The sequence below is a fragment of the Dermacentor albipictus genome, chromosome 8 (assembly GCF_038994185.2).
Source record: "Dermacentor albipictus isolate Rhodes 1998 colony chromosome 8, USDA_Dalb.pri_finalv2, whole genome shotgun sequence".
Lineage (NCBI taxonomy): Eukaryota > Metazoa > Arthropoda > Arachnida > Ixodida > Ixodidae > Dermacentor > Dermacentor albipictus.
In genome coordinates, this window is record NC_091828.1 from 125,444,128 (window position 1) to 125,470,659 (window position 26,532).

At 45.6% G+C, this 26,532-nt stretch overlaps 1 protein-coding gene across 1 annotated transcript in view; it reads left to right on the plus strand.

Annotated features, from left to right (window-relative positions):
* Nucleotides 1-5,714, plus strand: part of LOC135900750 (target of Myb1 membrane trafficking protein) — a 39,486-nt gene extending 33,772 nt beyond the window's left edge. The window contains exons 15-16 of the mRNA XM_065430297.2: nt 529-565; nt 1,453-5,714. Coding sequence (XP_065286369.1) covers nt 529-565; nt 1,453-1,634 — 219 coding nt within the window. The 3' untranslated portion in view covers nt 1,635-5,714. The remainder of the gene's footprint in view (nt 1-528; nt 566-1,452) is intronic.
* Nucleotides 5,715-26,532: the final 20,818 nt, after the last annotated feature.

Here is a 26,532-nt window from a genome sequence, read left to right on the forward strand (position 1 = left end):
TTCTCGTAAACTATTTTTGTGGACCCTGTGGTTTCTGAACTTCTTCTGGCCCTCAATCGCAAAAGAATTTCTTGATAAACGGTTGATTGCATTATTGCAGATATTAATCTTGTCTGATGGGCCAAACATGCCTAGGGTGTATGTTCAGGATACTGTTTGTTTGTGGGTGGCACTAATGTAACTGACTGAATTATCTTGAAAGCATTGGGGCGGAGGTGTTCTTGTTGGTATTTATTTTCTGGTCTTCTCCATGTTGAAACATGAGTGGTAGTGCATACCTCTGTTTGCATGATGAACCATAATTCTGTCTTTGAGCCAAGTTCATTCAGCTCCAAATAACTGGCTAACTTTATTGTTTCAGTCAAGCAGAAATCTCAGATTCCTAGAATTTCTATTTTGCAAAAGTTGGCTGCAAGTGAGATTGTTAAAGCAAGCGCTTGTTCAGGCAGTAGTGATAAAACGGCTTAGTGTGTACAGCTTGCATGTTCATGTAGCAAGCACCTATTAACGTTCACCTCTTTTCCTTAGCCCTCCGAGACTGGCCAGGAGTCAATTACCAGCACAGGTAAATATGCCCCGATTTCCATTCTGCATTTCTCTTCTGTATTTCCAAATGCAACATGTAGTACCTGGTGAAAACAGGAAACAGACTCCAAGCAAGGTGACGTTTTTTTTTTATATTTTTTTTCCTTTAACTGATGTTTCAGCCCTCGCATGTGAGCCTTGTTCAGAAAGAAGAGCCTCGTCCTTTCCTGCTTTGCTCATCTTTGTGAACATGGCTTCCGTGTGCGGGCCATAACATCAGGTAAAGAAAGGGGGAAAAAATTCACCTTGGTTGGTGTCCGTGTCCTGTTTTCGCCATGATTCTTACTGACCAGACGAGATTTCGTGAGACCCTTGACTTCATGTGGCACCTGTTATTGAAGAGTTCTTGAAATGTAAGCTGGGTGCAGAGCTGCAGCATCTTTGCAAAAGTAGGTTTGTGAAGTGCTGCAAGCGAGTCACTTGGCCTGCCACAAGGCTGCTGACATAACTGTTCTTCAACAATTTTCTGCAACTGTGAAGTTCAGTTAGAAGTTGAATAGCCCACTCAACAGTGTAGAGATAAAGAAAGCCGGTAGGTACAGAGGCACATTGCCTAATCCGCACGAATGTAGTACTTGAAGTAGCTTTTCTTTCTGTGCATATTTTAACATAATTTACAGTTGCGTACTAGGAGAGACACACACACTCATGTCATCACTACTTTTCCTTCTCTCGGTCCTCTGTCATGCTCCTCTATCATGGCGAATTAATCTGGTTTGTAGAAAAAATGACCCTGAGCAGGCTCATGAATGGATTAAATGCGCAGCAGCTTTTTTTATTATAATTGTAGTTGTTGTTATTGTTAGTACCAGTAGCAGTAGTATTCACCTTCCCTTCTATCGTCTTTCCCGTGGTTTTCTTGTTCAGAGTTTGACCGGTTCCTAGCAGAACGAGCAGCCGCGGCGGAACGGCTTCCTCCTGTGACCGCGGGATCCACAACGGCAACAGCGACATCCATCGGCGGACCCGCCATGCCACCCGCACCACCACCATCCCGGAATCGCGTGGAGCGGGACGAGAAAACGGAGAACAGCCTGTTCGCCTTGTAGACATAGGGGTATAGAAGTCAGGGGAGGTCGGTCATGAGAGGGAGGTGACGTTTTCGTATACAAGACGATGTGGTCGACTGTAGATGTGTTCGTGTAAAGTTGAGGAGGGAGAAAAAGTGTGTAAAGCAAAATGTGCGACACTGGCCAGCACAGTGTTGTTGGGTTAGCAGAGTTTCGTGCATGGCATTTTGTGGACAGATTTATTTTTTGAAGTCTCTGCACTACGACTATTCCATGACAGGAGTAATTTTGGTGGTGTTGGGCATTTGAAATTACTTTTGTTGATGCTTTCGCTCACTTTTGGAGCACAGGTTAGCACCACGTTTTTTGGGTGTGGACCGTGGACTTTGTACAGGAAAGTGCATTGCAGTAGCAGCCGTATCTCTTGCGACTTTGGCAGATCAAATTTTTTTTTTCCTTGTTTCAGCTCAGCTGCGGCCAGAAGTTTTCGTTTTATCCATTTCGTAACGTTATTAGGTCTCAAAGGAAAGGAAGGTGCATGTAATCTATACACCATAAACACTGACATCTTCAATTGCTAGGAAGGCAATGGGTGTATGTTTAAACATCTTAACTTTTCAAAACTCATTTGCAAAGCATGTTCGAGTCCTAAAGATGTCCATGTAATTGCATAAGAGGTGTGAATTTCTTGATGCATCTGTGAGCCTTGTTAAGGGGAGACCCTGCATCTGCGAACTCTTCTTTTATTTCCCGAGTAGATTTTAATCAAAGTTGCGGAGTTTATGTATTTCCATGTGCTAATTTAAGATATACATTCAGTTTTCTTGCATAGTAAATATATGTTTCTATAAATATAAGAAGTTCAAAACTTGTTTGGGGTGGGCTATTTACTAAACTATATATGGTTTAATCTGTATTAGCATATAAAAATGATCTTGAGTAATCGGAGCATACAGTGGTACAAGAATGAATGCTCTAGACTGATTTGAACCAAAGTTACAGCATGTCAGTTTTTTTGAAGTGTGGGCCCCTAGTAAAACCCAGGACAAATTACTTTCTGAAAATGTATGTTATAATGTTTTTCTATATTCTCTATTTGTGTACCTTTCTGACAAAAGAAATAATTATACTGATAAGATAAGTAGAACCAGAAATATTATCACTCCAAAATAGGGACACCACCAGAAATGGGGTTTAGGGAAAACAAGGAAAAACATTCCACAACATGTTTATGATGATTATAGCAAAGGCTAGATCAATCAAGGATGATACAGGGATCCAGTCAAGTAAGAATAAATGCTTTATACCAATCTGAAGCAGTGGGACACACAAAGGTGTTTGGGCCAATTTTCAGCTCCAAAGAGCAGGGTCTCCCCTTAAAAAAAGCAGCCAGATTGTTTGGTGGACTTGGTTAGAGTGTAAATACAGGGTGATAAAACTGTAACATAAAACTAATCTAATCATTTGGAAGCTATAGACCAGAAGAGGATGCAGAGTTTGCAGAAATGCACAGAATCACATGGAATTATTACAAAAAATGATAAGTAGTTGCATTTGCTTTTGAGAGGTGGCACTGCTTCAGCCCAGCTGATGTTGTGACACAACTGAAGCGCCACCTGTTGGTGACAAATGTAACCATAACTAAATGACCTCTTGTTTATGAAAAAAAAAGTGGGGGTCCCTTTTGTTTGTTTTTTTTAAAACAGAATCTTACTACAGTCTATATTTCAAAAAATTATTAAAATATTACATTTTCTGTTACTTTTGGATCATCCTATGTATCTTATCCTATCTTGTTCACAATGGATACCCTAAAACCAAGCTAAGCAGTGCTGCCTCAGTGCAAGGCATGATTTATGTATGATGTCGTCTTTGATCAAAGGCATTTATCACTGCTGGGACTACCGTGTAATGGTCGTGTGTCTGGTTTTTTTCAAATGTTTTTGGTGTTCTGCCTAGCAAGCCTGTATTTAAGACTTCTGACAGCAGGCATGCTGTGATGTTTCTTGAGAATCGGATTTGTCATGAAAAGAGCATAGTTGCCTTTGGGTGATTGGAGATTCAACAATTCCATGCCATGAAGTGGCTGCAGTGCCGTTTCTTAAAATGTAGACGTTGGAAGGTTTGTCTTGAACGTGAGCTTGGATGTTGTTTTAGGGTGCTGACAAAATAGGGCGTCATATTCTAGAGTGGCATTATGAAGAAGGTCAAGGTGACAAACACTTGTCCATAAGTGAGCTTCTTTATTTATTTTTTTCCTTCTAATAAGTGGCATTCTTGCATTTTTGTCATTCACAAGGCATGCTAGAGTTCATTGATGTGCTATGCCGAAATGGCTTTAATATAATGTTCCTGGCATTGTTGGGAAAACAGCAGTGCAACCGAGAAAATCTTTTTAATGTAGGTTAGTTGGTTTCAAGATGAGGGCTGTATTTTAACTAGTGCCGCTCTCGGGAAAGAATGTGTCATAGATGAGCATGCATCAAGGTCCTTGTGGTTCCCTTTGTTGATGAACTACAGGTATGATGGGAGGTGTCATTCTTATGTTATAGTGGAACCTTAAAAGAATACTCCAAAGATGCTTACTATACGAGAAAGAGGTGCGATATGAACATTCTGTTACCAGTGTTCGCGTTCTTAGTTGTATAAACCTGGAAATCTTATAGCCTAAAATGTATCGTGGACGATCTGCTATCTTTGTTCACAAGCTGTGCCGTCACAGGCACGCTGCCATGACACTCATTACATACGTGAACCGGCACATAGTTTCAACAACCAAAACACAGAAAGGTAACAGCGATGACCGGTGAATGGAATATTGAACCTTTGTTAATAACTTGCTCATAAGTGACATTTTACAACTCTGGTAGAACAAGGTTGTACGCTAGCAACGCATACCCACAGCATGCAATGCAGTTTTCAAGTCTTGCTTGGTTTTGCGCCTGTGTTTGCGGAGCCTTTCCAAGGTGGCTGTTTGCGTTGCATTCCAATGGAGCAGCAGAAAGTGTGCGGAAATCATCACACTGCCAAGGCATTGGTTTTTTGTGTCATTCTTACAAAATTGCAACCTGAGCTAGTGCATAAGGAGTATCCACAATTATGTGCATGAAAGGGAAAAAATTGTCGTCCATCCAAATGTAGCACGAAGCTACAAAGGAAACCCACATGGGTTTCTCATAAAGAATTCTTCACATTTTAGGAAATATTCATCCTAGTCCTGGTGCGGACTTGGATGAATTTTTCCTATGCTGCAAAGTATATGAGAAATCCATATTGGTTTCTTTTGTAGCGTCGTACTGCATTCAGGTGGACGACAATGTTTGCTTTTCGTGATACTTCCTCTACATTGTGGGATTCTGCAGAACTGATTTGCCATGTTACGTGCGTGTCGGCTCATCTTGAGTGTCATTATTGCGTGGACTTTAACACGAGACTGACAGGGATGTTTTGAAGTCATTCTGCACAGAGAACATTGGACTCTTGTTCTTTATTAGTCTGGCACCCTGTTCTCTTCCTTCAATGTAGTGTTCATGACAAACACTTCTTTTTCCTGTTATTTTCATAGCAGACTGTGATCTCTTTGGTTGTGGTTATTCCAGTTGTGGGCTGCTATTATTCTTAAGGTAACACACCTCTGCTTCCCCACGCTGTGAACTTCCTTTTAAGAGCTGTGTTCTTTCAGTGGCATTGAACTGTTGGCATTGCTTGGTTCCTATGAAACGTGTTGAGTTTCATTAGCATAAAAAACAGTTGTTCCTGCAAGTGACCTGTGAATGTCACAATTTTGATGCACTTCAGTCACTTGAAGCTCTCTTGTTAGTTTCCCATTGGGGCCTGAAGTAGATTATATGGGCATATAATTCAAGTATAGCATGCTTGTCACTGGAGCACTAAATGCAGGTTGTGGGAACTCTTGGCATGTTTGGGCTTTCCAACTCTGTCTGTGCTGTAAATCAGGCAGGACATGGTGCTTGAAGGAACTTTTTAGAGAGTGATGGGCTCCATGACTGCTACAAATTTAAGGGACACTGCTCTTAAAATAACGCATTGGGCATGACTAAGCATGTATTTAGCAAGTAGCACGCTAAGGTGCTGGGCGCCGGTTGCCAGATCATTAAAGGGACACTAAAGGCAAATACTAAGTTGACGTGGACTCTTTAAATACCGTTGCAGCAAGCTTACAATGTTTGTTTCGTGCTAAGCAAAGTGCATCTTAAGGGTCTGAATAGCTTTATCGCATTTCGAATCTCCCGCCATCCAACCGGTGGAGTGGTGACTTTGCAAATGCCATCACCACCCTTTGCTGCCATCGGTGAGTAAAACGGCACCCGACAGACGGCGATACTGAGCCAAGACAGAACGGTGGATTTGCCGCTGCATCTGTTGTTTGGTCATGTTGTGTAGACCATTCGGGCATCCCGCGGCATCACATGGAAGTTGAATTCTTTGCTACTTGCAGTTTGTGCGAGTGTCGCGAGCCAGCAAAACAAGCGCAGCAATCAGGAAACTACTGAAATGCTAAGGCATGAGCGGCGCTGAGTCAAGCGAAAACAAAACCATTCTACTGACCGAGTCGTCGTCAAGGGTAATTTCATTGGTCTAAACATGAAATAGAACTAGACAAGTTGCATTTTATTTCGTCTTATAGATATAATGCAAGGATGTTTTGTGCAATGAGTGGTTGCCTACTAGTGACAGAATTTAACTGAGGAGTGCTTTTGTCATCAGGCAAATGCTTGAATGACCCGGGGGAGTCTCTAATCATGTCCTGCATTTGCCTCAATTATTAAGGCCCTGTTTGCAGTAATATTGATGCCTTAGAGATTCTCGAGCACTAATCTATCACTATAGCTTGATTTAGTATTTGCCTTTAGTGTCCCTTTAACAGTGACCATACATACGTACAAACTTAATTTTGCCTTAGCGCTCCCACAGCGGGTAGTGTAGTGCCTGTCCAGATTTGTAATGCCACATGTGAAACAATTTTTTTTTTTAATTCAGAGGCTTTAATAGCTATATTAGTTTGATATCAGCCAGTCCTTAAAGAACAAGACAAGGTTTAACAGGGTGGGGATGTCCTTTTTCATTTATTGTGTTTTGCTGCTTTTAATTTTCTTCAAAATTCAGATCTTTCAGCGCTGTCAAATGCATGCAGACTGCAGTGCAGTAACTGCAGATGCAGTAACTGCTGCTAACAGCTCTCGATAAATTATAGAGTATAAAGTCAAGGTAAACAGATTGTTACTATATCATGCCCCAGGCCTCCGCTCTGTCCATTGGCAATGCATGGCCTTCGAGATTGGATGGGTGAAGCGTGCCTTTGGCATTGCAAGTCATGGGTCATTCTGAAATGTCGGTTCTTCTTCAGGCTTGGTCAGTGACCACTATTCACTTCAAGCCATGCCTATCCAGGCAAACTTTTGTCGCACCTTTGATTCTTTGTGTTTGCACTTTGGGAAGCTTGTGCAGAGAGAAAAAGAGAAAATTAACTTTAATGAAAAGGATGGCTCAGTAGCCTAAGGAGGAGGGAGTATCAATGGTGGGGATCGTAAAACAAACAAAAAAATATAAAAGGAACTACACGTTCATAACCTGCTGGTCAAGCCGGCCTTGCTCTCCCACTCCCACAAAGAGTTGATAGTTTGCCGGACGCAGGCCTGAGGGGGTGGCGTGGTCTATGCCGCGCAAGGTCAGCATTCTGATTTGTTCAGTGCGGCCTGCCTCATTGGACGTCTCCTTGTACTAGCTGTCCTTGTTTGCCGCTTTGTGATGTGCTTTGAGTGGCGTTTAGCTGTTGTCGTCTGCTCAGTGTTACTCTTGCAGGTCAGTGGAGGAGAAAGCGGGATCGGTAGTGTAAAAAAAAACAGCTTTAAGCCACATTGTCTGGTTGTTCGTCGTTCATAAAACTAGGCGTCCTTGTGTATCATCATTCGAGTTCAAAACGTGCTCTTAACATTGCGGTGGATTACGCGCTGGAAACTTACGGTTATTCAGCCACTTTTATTGCACAAACACCATTCATTCCCAGGGTTGTAGGAGGTGAAGGGTTATAACCTTGCAGTGGCAGGAGGGTAATGAGTTATTTGGTGGCTTAGTTTAGCGTTGTCTGTTGGCCGTTGATAATTGAAAAACGAAGTTCAGAGGAGAGGCAAATCATTAAGAATTTCCATTCCCTGCGGTCATTGATACACGCACTCTTCTCTGCGCAAATTTTTACTTTTTTTTCTTTTTATTCTTCTCTCTCTCTCTTTTTTTTTTTTTTTCACGCCGTCAGTGCTGCTCGAAGAAGAAGGAGATCGTGTAAAAGAATCTTTTAGCCAAGTAGTCCACGAGGGTTTGTTTAGCCACCTGACATTATTAGCGACTCCACATCACTGCAAACGACATTTTCGGGGCATTCTGTTTGCCAGCGAGATGCTGGTTTCGTTGCCGCTGTCGGGCGTCTCGGTGCTTCCTTTCACAAACGTGGTTGTGGCAACCTAGCAGAGGTGGTCTGATGATATTGTCATGATGAGGTCGGGAAAAAAAACTGTTTTTAGGCATCTCGGGTTGTATCGCAATGTTGCTTTGTGATTTGCCTGCTAGAATCGCTGCGGTGTCTGACTGTCCATTCTGTGATGACATCCGCACACGTGCCGGAGTACCCCTGCGCACATGCTGCACAAAAAGGAAGGGAAAAAGAAGCATGTGCTGTTGCATAATGACGATTGCTGTCATCCTTTAGTATACTTCATTTTAATAGCGGGTATTCACTGACGCTATTGCGGCCCCCATATTGTTGTGAAGCCAGCATAGTGAAAAGGCTACGCGTTATCTTGCTTCGCTTATCTCCGACAGCACGGTGGAAGTGTCGGGTGTACGTTGGGCAAGGCTGATGTTTACAGCTGTGATTTTTCGCGCTTCTCTGACAGGCCATCATTTGCATGTGCAATCGCCAGAACGCTCCCCGAACACGCAAGGCACGGCTCGTGTTTTGGCGCCTCACGTGTAGCTTGTTCGTTAAGATTATAGCGTTAATTTAAGCGGTACCGAGTTCCAGCATCGAAGCCCGCGATGATCACTTTGGCTACAGTGTGGCGTCGGCGATAGCATCGCCATCAGGTGCGCGCTGATTGGCTGGCTGGTTGAGCACAATCGGATGAGCTGATTGGGTGGTTGGGCACTACGTCACGCGGATGCGATAGTATCGCCGAAGTGATCGTCGCAGAACACTTCGCCAGGAGTCCACTCGAGAGCCCTGTAGGGCTCACGTAGCCTCTTGGAAGTGCATCGCTTTTTAGGGAGCCTGCGATGGAAAACTTGCAGAGTTGAATAATTAAACTTGTCTAATTATGCAGAAAAAAAAAGAATGCAAGAAAATGTGCGATTTACTCCATAGAATGGCCGACAACATACCGTTTGGCGCGGCCCGAATATTTTTTCAACGTTAGTTTAAATTGGGGCATTTAAACTTTGGCTTAAGTTGGTTGGGACGCCCTGCGTGTATAAAATCTTAACGCTGTGCTGCAGGTTTTATTATTAAGTGAAAGGTTTAACTTGGGGGCATCCTATGTGAATACATAGGAAAGGAAAACGCGTTTTTTTTTCCGCAACTACAGTACTGAATTCGTTGGTACTGGTGTGGTTTGCTACATTTGAAAGATGTTTATTATCTAATGACAGTTGGTTGCGGTATTCTAAATTTAAGCTCTCTATATTTTTGTAGATATTAAAGAATTGCAAATTTTACAAGAAACGAAACTTGCAGCTCTAGCTCACTAAGAAAACAAATAAAATCTGCATTTCATAATAATCCGCATATACGAAGCGGACACAATTGATATACTAGGCACCGCTGTAAAATATATTGCCAATTTGTGAATAAATCTTTTGCAACATTCTTATAACTATTGTAACAAATGCATGTAAGCTTTAAATTTATACATCAAACTTGTCCGCTTTAGATGAGCTAACAGACGCAGTTTACAGAAGGGCGATGTCTGTTTTTGGTGCACAGCTACGAAGTTGTACAATTCGAGCTTATATATATGTATTTTTTAAGCTTACCACGCATGCCAACTTTCGTCAATGTTTATTTTTAAAAATCCAGGCCTGAAATAAAAAATTCCGCTTCCTACAGTCGCTAGAATTTAGCTCTCTCTCTCTGTCTCAAAAGTACAAGCTTTCGTTAAAATCGGCCCAGTGGTTATCTCGGAAAAACATTTCCGCGTTTAACATTTGTTTGAATAGGTGGCATCGCAGTTGGGCCCGGGCTAAAGCTTCCTCTTAGTGGGAAATACACTCTAATAAAAGTGACACATATTTTCGTTGGGCGAGGGACACCCAGAATATGTTTAAATATGAGGGCGAATGCTGAAGCACTTGTCTTTTTTTTTTTTTTTAGGCGGTTAAAGAGCGCCGTAAGAGAGCGTGGTGTAAGTAATGTAAAATAAACGGCCGTTTTTTGCTTGGCACTTGTCGCGCGATATTAAGGTCAGTTCAGTCGACGTAGCCTGTAGCTTCACGAATCTTGTTCACACTGTGGCACCGCGCATTGTGCGGCGGTTTCTTGTACATTGTTAAAAAAAAGATGTACCCTCGTACCTGTCCTCATTTCGTATTTTTTTTTTTTCGGTTGTTTCGTGATGCTGTCGTTTTATTTTTCTAATTGTTGCTGTTGTCACCTGCGGTGCGCGTTTTCTCCTGACATTATTGATAATAATAAAGAAATATTGAACCTGTCGTCCGCGGTGGCGTGCTGTCTTCGATCTTACTCGGTTCGACGTGAGAGAAGCATTGCCGGAGAAAGGATCTGGGCGATAGGGACCGTATTATGCATGTTCCACATAGTGGCCGATGGCGGTCAACCAGTGATAAACTTTTTGCAAGCGAAGGGCACAAATAATGAAAATTTTAAAAGCATTGTTTTAAATACGGCATCAGGGGCCCCATTTCGTCACACTCAATTTCATATTCGATTCTTATCACGCAGCGGGCCCAGTTGCCGATCCCGCGGTGATAGCGGCGACATTCGACGAAGGGCGAACAGAAAGTGAAATGAAATGGGTCGTTATAATTTATGGCCCCAGGTGAGAAGCTAAAATGTACTTTCATCGTCCGAGAAAGCAGTGAAGCGTGGCCGTCCTGCCAGGGTGATTGATCTTGCGGTTAATCATGTTTGGAAGGAAACAACAGTCTTCAGGACAGTTATATAGGCAGGTAAGCGCTGGTAAATATCGGTGATTGTTGCTGTTAACAATTGATTTACGTTACTGTGAGGTCCATAGTGAACGCGTTTCCAGTCGAGTTTTTGTTTTCCTTGGCATCTTTCGTGTATTGTAGTAGGTAAGTAAACGTTCTCAACGGGTACGGAAAGGCTGCCTTCTTGCGCACGACCGCACCTGAACCACGAGATCTCCCTGAGCCTCTCACATGTCACTAACATAAAAAAAATCTAAAGAAACGATTTCAACGCACGCTGGAACCATCGCGACCTGTTCTGCTCACGTTTTCCAGTCGTCTGCTTCTTTTATGCAGACGACGTACGCACCGACTGCGGCCCGCGTTGCTTTGAAAACGGGTTCTTTCTTCAAACTGCACGCTTGGAATCGCGAGCGCGCACGCCCCTGAAAAAGCGCGATAAAGAAATACTCGCAGGGCGGACACAATGGCGCGAATGGTGGCGAGAAGAGCTCTCGGTGCGTGTAATTACGCCTGGGGCGACGGCTCGCGCCATTGTGTTCCGAGCTCGTGCCCGCTCGAGCGTGGACGACCACTTTCTGAAAGCGACGTACGTCGTCTGCAGTGATCGTCGTCTGCGCGATATGTCGCCTGCTAATTCGCGCTCTTCATGTTCATTGCATTGCTTCTGTAGTCGTCTGTATTATTCATGATGGCTGCTTGCGTCCGTCTGTTACTGACTCGAGCACCAAAAGGTTCCCAGCTATCAAAGCCGCACAGAGAGACAGGCATATATCGCGAGCGTTTGGGTCAGTCGAGTCTTTTCTGCGTGTGCGTTCAAGTGCGAATCTGTTTGTGCCTAGATATTGCAGGAGCGTATACCCACTGAACATTTCGTAGACGAGTGCAAGCAGCCAAAACGAACTTCAGCGTCTACAGCTTTGCAAGAAGTGTGCGTAACGTACGTCTTCGCTCTGCATCTAGAAAACGTCTGTAATAAGTTCAGCAGACGACTTCATAATCTTTCATATAGGGATTAGATTTAGGGGGTGGTGGTGGAGTTTGTTCAGCTATCAAAGCAGTACAGACACTTGTAAGCATATTGCACACGTTCTGATTCGCTGAATCGTTTCTTTGCATATGAGTGCATTCGATCAAGCGCGTGTTTGGAAAAGGTTACTTGTCCCTAAATGAGATAAACGTGAGGGCATCTATTGAGCTTGCGTTATATGGCTAGTCGTGTAGAAAATACGTTGCCCTAATTACAGTAATGGCACAGTGGTGCAGCGCTTTGTCTGTTTACCATCTTAGCCTGTAATCGATACGCGCCACAGCTGAGGATCGTCGTGATTACCATGGCTTTTACTGCCTCTTCTGCCATATATTGAGCACATACAGGGTGATCAAGTTTTACACAATTTGTAAACATCACTTGTGGCAGATATCATAATTCCACTCCTTCAGCAGGAAAATTCAGAGGCGGATATTGCTTGCATAATAAATCGAAACACATAATCGACTAATTGATAAAATCACTAATTAATCTCCGAATTAGTTACTTTAGGCCACATATTGCAATGTACGAGTTGTAAACGGCTTGTTTGCAAGGCAAATCCTCTAGGGACGCATTTTGAGGATGGCACGGGTTTCTATATATGCGCCATCAAACTCGCTGTAAAAAAGCACATCGTTCCACAATTTTTTTAAAACAAAACGCTCTTTTATGAGTTGAAGCACAAAAATAACTGGAATGCCCCTATATTTCGTCGCACACTTTGACAATGAATATCTGAAAACTTATGTCATCCTAAAAATTCGTTCTCAGTGGATATGCCTGCCAAACTCACTGGCTACCGTTCGTAAATTGCAGTACCGCGTAGACTCGTGTAAAGGCCGCACTTCGCAATTTTGAAGTGGTGCGGCCCTTTTTGGTCAAGATAGTGCCGGCGTGGCCGGTACCGGACTATTGCACACCCAAGATCCCCGGATGTACCATATTGCATCAGAGGTCAACGCTCAGCTCTCGCCATCTAGTAGCGGCACGTGAAAGTGCCGAAAATGTGAAAGTGCCGAAAAGTGAAAGTGCCCTGATATGCGCGCGCGTGACATCGGGGCACCGAACGTGATTGCTTCTCCTATGGAATTTTTTTTTTTCTTCAAAATTTTGGACTGCCAAGTTGGAAGTGCAGCCTTCACACGGGTGCGGCCCTTAGACGAGTCTACACGGTATGCGCCATAACTAGGGCTCCAAGTTTTCGTAGTTTATATTTCTTGAAATTCGGAGTTTATTTTTTGGCGGAAATTCTGCTTTTATCGGAGTTTATTTCTCGTAAATGCCCGATTCTCCGAAATCCGGAGTTTAATTTTGCATTATTCTCAATACTCCAAAATCTTAGAAAGAGTGATACCTGAACACGAAAACATTAGAATGGACGAAGCGTATTTTAGTTGTCTGCAAGGTTTGAATGCACAAACACATACACACACAATCACAAATACTTGAATACAGAATACCTATGTCTGTGCTTATTACAACCTTAAAGCTTTTTATAATAGACGAAAGCATACTTTACGAGGTTGCTGTCACTGATGGAAGACGTCACAGCTGGACGTGGCGTTGTGATTGTAGTTTCTCCGCAATTCTCAAGGCACCCTTGCCATTGGCAATGCTAACTGTCGCACGACAAAACTTGCAAACAATGACTCCTTCAGATGACGTTGACTCTTCAAAATCGCCAAACTCATTTACGTGGTCGCTGGAAAGCTTTCGTTTCCTTCCCATTTTGCTTGCCCAAAATTCACGCGCTATACAAAAATGAGTCATGTTAGCATGCCATGCTTTCCGCCAGCAGGCTGTCGCCAGGGGACCGTATATCGAGGTGTCGTCTGGCGCTCCTGGCGTTAGCCCTTCGTTAATGTGCGATGGGTGCGGTCTACGAGATAATGTTGACGTGAGGTCAAGTTGATGTCGGCCAAACCGACCGATGTATTAATGACCGCTTAGAGCATACCCTTTATCGAATGGCTTTCGAAAAAGAACGGAACAGGGTCTTATCGGCCGTTAAAATCGGAGTTTAAAAAATAAATCCGAATTGTAAACAATTTTACCGCCGAGTGTTTTTCAGATTTATCCGAAAACACGGAGCCCTAGCCATAACGTAACTAATGCAGAAGTTCATTAGATAATTTCTGTTAGCTGCATATGTTATATTTCTCGAGCGAGTAATGTCCGCCTCATTGAATATTCCAGCTCAAGGGATGAAATTATACCATCTGCGACAGGTGATATCTTTAGTGACACGAGCATCGAGTGGCACTTGTTTCTTGCGCAGCACTTCCGGTTCACCTCCTAAGACGACCCGGGAGGAAATTCAAAATAACTCAGCAAAAAATAAAAAATAAATATAGTACAGTACAAACTTTGTGGGTTTCCTTATAGATATGATATCAGAGCGTAAGTTTAGTTATAAGTTGAGTTACTGAAGTGTCTGTAATAATTAGGGTTAATTAGAAATCACTTATTACCGCACGTCAAAGCACAGAATCGCAAACTTTGGAGACTCGCCACGTGAGCACGACTTTGGCGAAATTCCTGGAAACCGGAAGTAGAAAGCCGAAGTAATGACGTCACACACAAGAAGGTGGCATCATACTTAGCCGGCTAATTAATGGAAAACTGTTGCCCCCGAGTTCGGCCCGTCCGTTGCGTTCGCCTGAAGTTAACCGAAAGAACACCAACGCCTAGGTGCGAGTGCCACTGAGAAGACGCCCAAGTCAACGATTAGGGTCGCCTACCATCTTTCTTTGAATTCTGTGAAACTTAAAATTGTCACCCGGTATATGCGAATACTTTTGTATTTAGCCTACTGCTTTACGACATATCAAGCTCCACCAGAACGACCTGGCCGAATAGTTATTTATTTATAAGTACCTTACAGAGCCCTCTTGGGGCATTGTGTAAGGGGGCAGTACAGTAAATGCATACATAAAGATCAAAATGCAATAACATTTCATGTCCTCGTGTGCGTCGTGGCGTGTTTCAGATTACGTTTGATGGGGCCAAGACAACGGTTAGCAGATGCAAGGATGGTGTCGATGTGGCTTTTCCACGTCGGATCACTGCAGAAACGGAACCCGGTAGGTACTGATAGCTCGAAGTTCAACGACAGCATTGTTTAACAGGTAGGAAGTTTGAAGAATTAAGTTCGATTAGTAAAATGCATAAATTTAGACCTCGAGAGATTTAGTGGCGTTAACAAAAATTAGCACCATGAATTTACAGCTTTTTAAAATCAGGTTGTAGAGCTCGTCAGGGGGTGTGCCAAAAAAAATAAAAAAGAATAGATATTACCGTATATTACACATTCACCTGCAAGAAATCTGATTCAGTACGCAACGTAATTAATTTGCATAATAGTTAATAGACAAATGTGGACTCGTCCGTGCGCCGTTACAATTTGTGACGTCACGAGAAGATGCTGCTGTTCTTTTGGTGTGGCGTACGTCGCCAGCAGTCTTTTGCTTTCCTTTCATAAGCACTGCACGAAGGCGGCTGTCACCGCATGCAGTCGGAGTCCTCCAATAACGTTTCCACTGGCCCTTCTATGAGAACCCTGTGGTTTAACAAAGAACTGGTAGAACAATTCTCGCTTTGTTTTAACCCGCTTGCATAGCTCTGGCGGTATCCTCACATTTAACCGCCGTCTCGCAGTATCGACTAATAGAACGAAAGAAAGGGAACAATGGGAAAGATGTATTGGGCCATTCACTGAATAAACGCACTTCCTTCTGCAGACGTGCGGCTCCATCATTCAACCATTTCTCTTTATCTCTCTTTTATTATTATCCTTAAGCTATGTTACTCGGTTGAATTTAGAATTTATCGCACCAAGCTGCCGACGCGCGGCGAGCTCTCTCTTTTTCCCTTAGCGCTGCCGAATTAAGGCGCTAAGTTCATCGGCCGCGAAAGAAGGAACAGAGCAAAGGCTCGTGCGCGTCATATTTCTCGGGGAATGCGAAATCAAATTAACCGGACCGCGGCGTGAACGCGTGGGAGAAGGTGAGAGTAATTACGTTTCGCGCAACGAGAGGGCGCCTCGGCGGGGGGAACGCTTTAGGAGCGCTTGCGTTTTCCGCCACCTTAGTTTTGTGCAGTGCGGATGCGCCGATCTGACTGCGGTGCAGAACGCGCACGATTTGCAGACGCGCTTTCTGGAGATTCGTCTGCATTTCTGACGTAAGCTTACGCAAATTGAGGCCAAGGGAAAATATCTGCGTGCAGTGGAGGCGGGCTCTTGGAAAAGCTGTATAGTATTCATATTTGATGAGCATATATGAGGTGAGCGAAATTGACTCGAAACTAGAAATGAAAGGTTAAAAATAAATTGAAAACTGTAATGCCCGAAAAACAATTTCATTTCGAGTTGCACGCGCATGCAGGCGAGCCGACCTTCTGGTGCGTTTCAGTTATAAATGACGCGTGCATTTAGGTGCTCGCACCCAATTGAGCGCGTAAGTTGAACCATTCTGATGATGCGTTGCGGCGATATGTGTCCCGTTAGCGATTTCGCCTGTTAATTAAAATCCATGACAACTACTTACGATGCGATGCTACAACGTGGTATTAGAGAGCGCTTCGCTTGAATCAAGAAAGAGGCGTCTTGGCACAATTGTTAATGATTGCACCACACGAAGCTTAATACTAGTAATGGAGGTACTATCATCATAGCCATCATTATACTAGCAGAGTCAGTATGGGTGATATCACCATCATCTTCCTTAGTGGAAGTAATAGTAGTGGTTGCAGCAGTAGTAGCATGCAACATACTGTATACCAGCAGTATAGCTGTGCTATTATTATGATTATTGTTAGAATTAGTAGCTGTAGTAGTAGTAGTAGTAGTAGTAGTAGTAGTTGTAGTAGTAGTAGTAGTAGTAGTAGTAGTAGTAGTAGTAGTAGTAGTAGTAGTAGTAGTAGTAGTATGCCTGTAAGTATATCGCTGCCCCTGTCTCAATGTCTGCAAAGGCTGGTGCAACTTCGCAAAGGCGGTGCCTCCCGTGAGAGCTTGAAATGCAGGACCTTTTAGCGACGCGAAAGCGTACTCACCTGCTCTCGACATAGGATCGTGCAGTGGTGCACGCATTTAAGCGAAGCGGTATTCTAAGCTGATTGGCGCTGTGCTAGGCTTTGCACCTTGGGGAGCGGCAGTATCGCTTACTCATCGTAAACCGAACAGCATGACAGCTGTGTACAGTAAAGATAAAAGACAAAAACGATAAGGGTCGGTAACGCGGTTGCTTCGAAAATCTGCCGACTCTGTCAAGTTTGAAGAGCCGGCACGATGCATCAGGTTGGCCAAATTGTGAATCTATGAGCTTCTTTCGCTAAATTACGCTGCAAGGAGAACAAAAAACAAAAAAAGGTGGATTGCACTTGCTGGCCAGAAATAAACACACAGAAACGGAACACACATGAGTGAGGAAAATCCTTGGCCCGTCTATGCAAGCTAACTGAAATGACAAAAAAAAAAGAAACAAACGAAAAAGTTAGAGTTAAACGCGAACCTCAGCACATCGTTGCTCAAGAAAAGCTTGAATGTGTGCAACACAAACGTTCTACGTGATAATACGATACTGAGCTAGCGAACGGCTGTCACGTGACGCCCTGACGCGACATATATTCCTTATACATCGACATGTGTTGTAGCAACAGGCCAATTGAATTGGATGACTCCACCGATGTGTATAAGTCCGGGACTGGTCTATGATCGTTCCACAGGTATGACGTGTGAGCGAATGCCACGCGAGTGTATGATGTGTTCTGGTTTACTACAGCAAGTCAAAGAGCTCCAAGAAGCGTGAGTCAGGCGCAACGCAAGCACTTTTCCAGAACGACGTTCTGGCGCAAGTACGTAGAACGAAAGTACTTCCGAAAAAGAAGTATGCTTGTAGTGAGGTAACACTTGACTTTGCCGGGCCATATGTGATCGGGGACGTTGAAGCTAAAGTCCCTTCTTTAGTTGAAGCATGGTTTCTTTTAGCGCTGCAAATTACAGAAAAAGAGGCGAAGCCCAGTGGCGTAGCAACAGGGGGGGCCGGGGGGCCGTGGGCCCTGGGTGCAAGGGGCCAGTGGGGGGGTGTCATATACGTCTGGAGACATCCGGAAATTGTCGATATCCTCGTCTTCCTCGACTACACCCAGGGCGGGGGGGGGGGGGGGGTGCCAGTAGAATCATGGGCCCCCCCGGGTGCCAGAAGACCTAGCTACGCCACTGGCGAAGCCTCATGTAGTGTTATACCAACTGAAGTTTATTAGTGTTAGAATATTAGCGTTTTGTAGCGGGGTATAAACGGTAAGCTAAATGATAGGCTTAGTTATCATCAAATAGTTCCGCGCGCTAGTTCTTGATGATATGCAACGTGCTGCCTTCGCATCTTCGTGCGAAGATCTGGCGTGACGAATGCGTGCTCGAACGAGCTTATATATCGGTGGTGTGTTCATGGAAGCCAACACTTGGAAGTAGAATTCGTTCTCTTCCCTCCCATGTGTCTGTATCCAAGTTTTCTTGCGCTATGCTTTCAAACCAATCATTTATTTAATTGAAAGTATTAATCTAACTTTATAATTGTGGCTTTAATTGTCGAGATGTCAACTTTGGTGGCTGTAGGGAACCGTAAAACACGTCAAAATGGCGTTTCCGCAGAAAGATGTACACATCGCGTGTTTGCTCACCTTTCCAGGTAAATCAATAAAGCCCGCGAAATATGAAAAATACAACGTGACAGCGCACCCGCGCGGACGGAGTAGCAGTGCCACCACAAAAACGTGACATTGTTAGAATGTCTATGGAAGTTGATTTTGTTTCCTTCTCCATTGGTATCTCGCATATGCGCTTCGCATTATACCGATACAAAGTCATTGAGCTTCCGCGTTTCCTTGACGTGGGTTAAACTGCAGTGTGGTGTAAGAAAACTTAAATTTTGGTGCCCGACTGCAGAACGGTAAAAGAAGATGTAAAAGAAAAAAAAAGACAAACACTGCACCAGGAAGTTATTCGTCACCAGTCGCATCGCACGAAGCATGGCAGAACTGGAGAGCCGCATTAATGCATTATGAGAACATCCAAACTGTTTCGGCTGCAATCCGCAGTGAGTCGCACGCTGAAGTAGCTGACCCTGTCGCAGTGCACAACAGTTAGAACAAGGAAAGCCGTAGGCTTATACGCTTAAGCGTTGGAGGCAGCCGGTATATCTAATGGAATGCACGAAGGAAACAAAGCCATCGCAATGCACTGCGCCCAATTTCTGTCACACGGCGTATCTGGGAGCATTCCGTGCCTCCGAGCGTTCCTCGACGTTGATCGCGTCATGCCGCTGATAACGTGATTGGCGTAGGACGGTGACGACCAGACGACCGTTGTGCTCTTTGTCGTCGACCACGGTAGGGATGCGCTCGCACTTAACGTCATGCCGTCGCAAGGTGTTCGGCGCTGCAACCAGCCAAGGCGTGCTCGAGTGCGAGGGTAAAAAGCTGATGGCCAAGTGGCATTCCTGGAAGGAGCAGCGCCAGTATAGTGGCATACATGCAGCGGAGCGTAGCGAAAGCGAACAAGAAGCAAGCAGGGCACATCAGTATACGATGCGTGCACGCGCGTGCGTGTGTGTGTGGGTTGGGGGGGGGGGGAGGGGGAGGAGGGTTGGGCGGGAGAGTAGGCTGAAGAAGTGCACACGGAATCGCGTGGAGGTGGATCCCTCACTGACGTACGCCTAATTCGCAAATGGAACGCCCGCAGGCCTGCAGCAGTCTCATCACTTATTTACGGCCGGCTTTCCGGTATAGGGGGGGGAGGACCCGTCCTGTTCGTTCGGCCGGGCCACACAGCACAGCTGTCACCGCGCGCTATATACAACGGCTTTGGCTCGGTACGTCAGCTGTCGTGGCTGCTGCCGGCCCCTTGTAGATGCAACATAAATACCTATGTGCATCATCGCGGAAACAACGGTCGCGTTGTTATACGTAGAGTGCGTAAGCTGCTTTGCCGTCGGCCGTCTGTTCGTTGGGTTCCGGACGGCGCGCGGAGAACGACCTTCTGCAGCTGGCCTCCCGCGGCTAGGCCGTTCACTGCTGCCGTATGCGCGAATTGTATCGGTACTACCGCTCGCGTGTACCGTTACACGTGCCTTGCGTAATCGCAGGATGCGTCTTTTTTGTGGACAAAGAAGAGCGTCGATCGGGTTCGGTGTGTATTTGGGGCAGCCGAATCACAACAAGTTACGGGAGAAGCGAGCAGACGACGCGTTCATGAGAGCACGTCTGCAATTTCCTCTGCATAGATGCCCTAGTACAAAGCTCCCCTCGGGCATCTGTACTGTCCCTTCGTTTTTCGTTCGGCTTGCCAGTCTGCTTGCACGAGAAGAGCACGATTTGTGTGACAGCGCTGACCTCGTCCATCAGCGTCATCGCCGTTAGCTGTCAATCACTAGCAGCGAAGCAGGATGTTCAATGGTGCGACACATGGAAAGCAGTGCGCGCTTGCAGACAGCCAAATTTCATTTGCGACGTGAACAATAATGGTAATGTTCTTCGGCTAATATCACTCTAGTCGATTGCCTTACATAATTATTCTGAGTGGCGACGAACGTGAACCAGTTCATTATGCTTTTCTTTAGCTTTTCACTCCAATGTTCTCGTTTTGTTTCTGTTCTAGCAACACGCAGCTGATCTGTGTGGGCTGAAGACACTCGACGTATTTCCTTAATTGAGGCTATAGAGTATCCTCCAGGCTTCTCGTTCACGGTTCACGTATTCATTTCTTGCTTGTTTTACCGCCCGGAACAAGCAGACGACAGTCACTGCAACAATTTTCGAGGATGTGATGAGACTCAACTCCTGTTACATCTTCGCATTACGCAGATGTCACTACGTAGGTATTTTTTTTTTTTTTTGTTGTATGAGCGAAGACGTTTATCAAGGCAAGTGAAAGCTATATTCAGGAGTCTGTCTGGTCGGGATACTTTGAAGCAACCATAGCTGACTTAATTGCGAGCAATGCGCCATGGGCTCGTCTAAAAGTGAGTAGTAGTTCTTGTTCAATAATTATAGTGATACCTCTATTTCCACTTACATGATTGATTAAATAGGGGTAAGAAATTTTTTTGTGCGCAAACAAACAGGGACGAAGAAAAGGAGCTACACAAGGACGAGCGCTTTCCGTTTCCTGAGGAAAGCGCTCGTCCTTGTTTTGCTCCTTTTCTTCGTCCCTGTTTGTTGCGCACAAGTTTTTTTTTAATGAATCTGCTCCAACTAGGCCGACTCACAGTTAGGAAATCTTGGCTGTCGTCGGAGGTGATAGCACACGTATATAAAAAACAGAATAAACGCATGAAGGAGTCGCTAATAAACAGCAAGCAGTAGGATCGTGTTTGTACATGAACCTTAGCAGAATCACATTTGGAAACATTTGTCTTAAGTGAACAAATACTTTAAATATTTTGGTCTGCAAACATCTATCGTTTTCTTCAAGAGCGACTGGGGCCGACCAGCCGACTTAAACTCACTCACTCACTCACTCACTCACTCACTCACTCACTCACTCACTCACTCACTCACTCACTCACTCACTCACTCACTCACTCACTCACTCACTCACTCACTCACTCACTCACTCACTCACTCACTCACTCACTCACTCCGGTAGATCGCTAGAAGCGCTTGCACGGCCTTGTTCTGTGACGTTAGGCATGTCGATCGAGCAGTAGAATTCCTTCTTCCGATGGTGGTCGGTCGTCTGGCTGGTTGAGTTCGTGGCGAAGAAATTCCCTCTGCGGACTCTACCGCGGGCAGTATTTGGCCAATCGATTCTTCATGGCCGCATTGGTCACAGGTTGCGGTGTCGGTAAAAGCAACGCCCAATCACAGTCGGTGCAAAAGTGTGGCGTCCCCACGGCGAAGCTTTGGTGGGACTCGAATGCTTAATGTGGGTTCAAGGGAGTATAGTAGGGAATTCCTGAAGTGTGGCTCATTCCATTGCGACGTGGTGCACTGGCGAGGAAGCAGGCGGAGCTTTCGTGCTGCGTCGATTCAAGAGAACGGTATTGGTACACGGTGGTCCTCAGTATGTGCTGAACGGGCAGCTTTATCGGCCCGTTCATTGCCGATAATCCCGCAGTGACTTGGTATCCATTGGGAAGTTATTTGATGTCCTCCATCACTTATATATATGGTGCATCGTCTCCGTAATCTGAAATACTAGCTGTTCGTGCGGTCCGCGTCATAGAGGTGACAGTATACTGTCACCTCTAAGACGCGGACCGCACGAACAGCTAGTATTTCAGATTACAGAGACGATGCGCCATATATATAAGTGATGGAGGACATCAAATAACTTTTCCGACTTTGAATCGCAGAAGATCGTCCACTTGTGCGGCCGTTCATCACCGATGTAATGAAGGGCGGTAAATAGCGCTGCGAGCTCTGCTGCCGTCGATGTTTGCGCGTGAGTCATCTTGAATTTGGTGTAGCTTTCGCTAGTATCACGATTGCCGCAGCGGAGCTGTTGGACAGGGCCGATCCATTCGTGTAGATATGCGTAGATTCACAGTATAGTTCTCGTACAAAAGTAGTAACGTGAGATGTTTAAGGTCTGATGATGGTAGATGCCCAGGACTTAGCGTACCTACATCACATAATGCCGAACGCTGGACATGTGATAGCATTTCAGTTGCTCCCAGGACACAGCGGTATAATACGTACTGGAAAGGTGGATAAGGCAGCCTGCAAAGGCCATGACCACATATACATTCATAAAAGCGTATTCTTTTTTTTCTTTTTTGCACTAAAAGTGAGGCTACTGCTTTGGCGAAGCACCGTGTACTTACAGAATGGTATAGAAGCCGGTGTTCACCTTGAGGCAACTGCAGCTTTTATGCGAAGCATATTACGAGAGCTCAACCCAGCTCCTCAGGCGCGGCGGTGTCGCCATGAAACCACGTGACACCGTGACGTCACGACAGAGGAGAAGTGGCTTTGGCTCAACTCTTGCAAGACGGGCTGGGTGGGAATCGAACCATGCAGGGTCTCCGGAGTGTGGGACGGAGACGCTACCACTGAGCCACGAGTACGATGCTTCAAAGCGGTACAAAAGCGCCTCTAGTGAATGCGGTGTTGCCTTAGAAACGAGCTGTTTCTAAGGCGTGCGTCTCTTGCTCAGGCGCACATTTCGTTGCCGCGCCGAACGCTGCTTTGCTCGACGCTCACCGCGTCCAATGCGGGGCGCGTAGTCGCTGCCCTGTAGCCCATTGTCTTACACCCCTTGGCGGGTCGACGGGAACGCTGTCGCGTTCCACTCTTGAAGGCGAAGCAGTAATGCATGAGTTGTTTCTTCGTCTAGCCGAACCAAATATAGCCAAGCAACAGCAGTTCACCAGGCTAAACAGTGGTTCAACAACTAAAATAAAGGCTAGTATGCTTCGCATCCTGGGCTTAACCTTACCTAAGCCACAGCCATTTTTTTTTGCAATCAAGACTGCCGCAATGTCTACCATGGCATCTGGAGGCTCTCGATCACCGGTTTCGACTGTACACTCGTTGCGCACACGAACAGCCTTCTCTTTCGCCATGGCCAGACTGTCCATGTTGTTCATGTTGTGACAACTGCGGCACTGTGGAATATCCGGAGGACATCTTGCTTGAGTGCCCAGCTTACAGTGACGAGCTACATCGATGTGAAATACGAACATGGAAAAGCTTGACAATTGACTTGGATGGTGGGTCACTGGACTTGCCCATCAAAGCAGCGCAAAACCCTGGACTTCTTGTTTACATATCACGAAATAGTAGGTTTGCTCTCTGAGCTATGACCCTTACGTGTCATCTCATCAAGACTGTGTGTGTGTGTTTTTTTTTTTTTCATTAACAGCCAAGTTTTAACAAGGGCACCTACCTTCATGGCCTCGGACGCTTACTCTGGTGCTGGTATAATCACAAGCCCTGCACTCTCTCTCTCTCTCTCTCTCTCTCTCTCTCTCAGTTGGGACAGGACAGAGCGCTCTGTTGTGTCCCAACTTTTCTTTCCCCTTTAGTCTTGTTAGCGCTATGTCACGGCAAATGCGTAGGTACTAAGTCACCACGGTGGGTCGCCAATGTGGAGGCTTCACCTGAAACTTTATTTGGCGAACTTCACGAACTTAAAACACCTTCGTGGTGCGAGTTTCTAGTTACGGGTATCTGCAACGCAGCACACTGGTTTACAGGTGTGGTCGATACTCTATCGATCGCCACCACTGTCGCGTGTATAGTTCTGCCAAATCGTTCGTCGCGTTACCACCGTTACCACTTCGCCCGGCGAGGCACCACTTCAGCGCCTGCCTGCGCAACGCACCGACTTTGATCAAAGTCGGTACCATATAGCACCGACTTTGATAGCAGGCACCGATAAAGGACCTTCCCGATGCTTCTTCACCGACGTGGGATGCACATTTAAGCGGGATGCGTGTCCCTGTGATTCATTGCTCGCCGTTCGGACCCTTGGGACGAAGATCGCGACTGCGCCCCATTTTCCTACTATTGAAGTAAACTTGGATTTTCGACCTAATGTTGGGATTCGGTGGCACATCTGCCGATGCTCGAATCCGACATAGGTTTACTTTTAAGGCAGAAAGCTGGGCTATAGCCCAGCTTTCTGCCTTCCCCTTATACGAATAATCACCAACTATAGTTGGTGATTATTCGTATAAGGGGACATTGCACTAGTGCGTAAAAAAGGACACGGACAGGAATATGAAAAAAATGACACACCGAACGCCATAGGGTGTGTCTAGTTCTGTGCGTCTTTTTTTTTTTTCATGTTCCTGTCCGTATCCTTTTTTACGAGCTAGTGCAATGTTCCCTTATAGGTTTACTAGTGCAACAAGAAGGTGCTACTGTCATCGAACTCCCTCCTGCGTTTTGTTTCTTTATTGCTGCATGAAGCAGTAACCATTAGGCATATGCAATCCTTCTGCCTAGTAAAAGGTATTTATATTCACATTGGGGCTGCGCTGCTACCTGACTTGAGCAGGAAACTCCACGCGTTAGCTTATCTCTCCTCTATACCGTCTAATTCGTTGAACGAGCTCGACTTAATGTGTTTGCGTTATTATTGCTCGCATTAGCTAAAGCCAGCGTGAGTGCATAATTTCGGTAGCTTGAGAATGGGTCCGCATACATTCCATGCGCCCTCACAAACGCCGTCTTCTGCTAATGACAGACATCGTCTGCTCGCGGGGTGAGCGGACGATTTTCTCACTGCGGCGCGAACTGGAACGCACATGGATATCATCCCGCAGGGCGTTTCGTAACGACGCTTTCTCTCTCTCTCTCTCGTCTTCCTTACTTTCTCTTTTTGTTTCTTTGGCGGGGCTATTTATTTCTTTTGTCAGGTTCTATACGAAGCTCGCGGCAGACAAGAAGCACCCGCCCGAGCGTTCCTCGTGTCCTCATTTCCCTGTGCTTTGACTTTCAATGGTTTCCATGACGCTATTTCTGTATTAAGTCGATCACATATACCTATGTAGCCACCCCCTTGGCTCTTCAACCGCACGCCCCCAGCCCAGCGTACAAGCACGTCTGCTCAGTGTCAAACGCGCCACCCCCTTGGCTTTGACTTGCTCTTGGCTGTAAGGCGCCCGCACTCTGTGAAATAACATTCGTACAAGTCGTTTGGGCAGCTCGGATGGCCATTTATTTCCAGCGACTGTTGCTCCGTTACTTATTACGGTGTTTGGTTTATGTTTTTGTTGCGGTTATCTACAGCGCCTTCGTAAGGCGTGTAGTAGAAGCGCTAGGAAAGTTGATTGCCGGTACTGGCGTGGCAGAAAATGCACTAAGGGAAATGAACATCAAGGGACCGATTACAGGGAAGAGAGAGCGATTGCCGGAACAACAAAACGTGCACTGTTTGATTTAATAAACGCGCAATTCCATCGGTCGCCGCCCAACGGGCCAATGAAATTGCTTTGCTTTTTGTTCCCCCAACGCGCGATACGAACCTCCCATTTGTATATAGAAGACAGCTCGGAATGTTTTCACGTCTGCATTCGCATATTGTTCGTCTGCGACCCAACGAAGTCGCTTCATTTAGTTCCTCTGCTGCTTCGTGCGACGTGCCTTTCCTCGTTTCTTTGACGTTTTCGTCTTTTGCATGTGCTTTTTCAAGCGCACCGCCTGTGAATTGTTTTATCCGGACGAGGCAAATTGAGTCGGTACTGCTATTCCGTTCTCCCGAATCCTGAACCGTTCATTTCTCCAACGGTCTCGCTTGTACGAGGCGTGCCGTGCGACGATTCCCAACTCTTCTTTACCGACCATGTTGGCTCTGCCATCTGCAAACTCTGTTCGTCGTCGTCTGCTGCTGCTGCTGCTTCCACAGCAATCGTTTCTGAAGGGATCTCTCTGTGCTGCATCTGAAAAGCGTACTTTATTTTGTTTCTTCTCTTATCGTTCTTGCAAGCCACACCCACTGCCCTATCTTTAAGCAAGGCGCGCTATGCTCCGTACCATCGTGGTGCGGTTGAGGGGAGCCGGACGAGCAAATAAACTGAGAAAGTGGCGGCGGCAGCGCGCGGAGCAAGCGAATCAAGAAAACGCAAACATAGCGAAAAGAAAGCAACTGCGAAACTAGGAAGTAGAAATTCCAAGGACGCGCGCCGTCGCTCCACTTCTCCGACGGAGAAGTGGATGAAGAAGAAAGCAGCGGAGGTTTTTCTCCCCTCAAGCTAGACCCTGCGCCGGAGTCGGCAC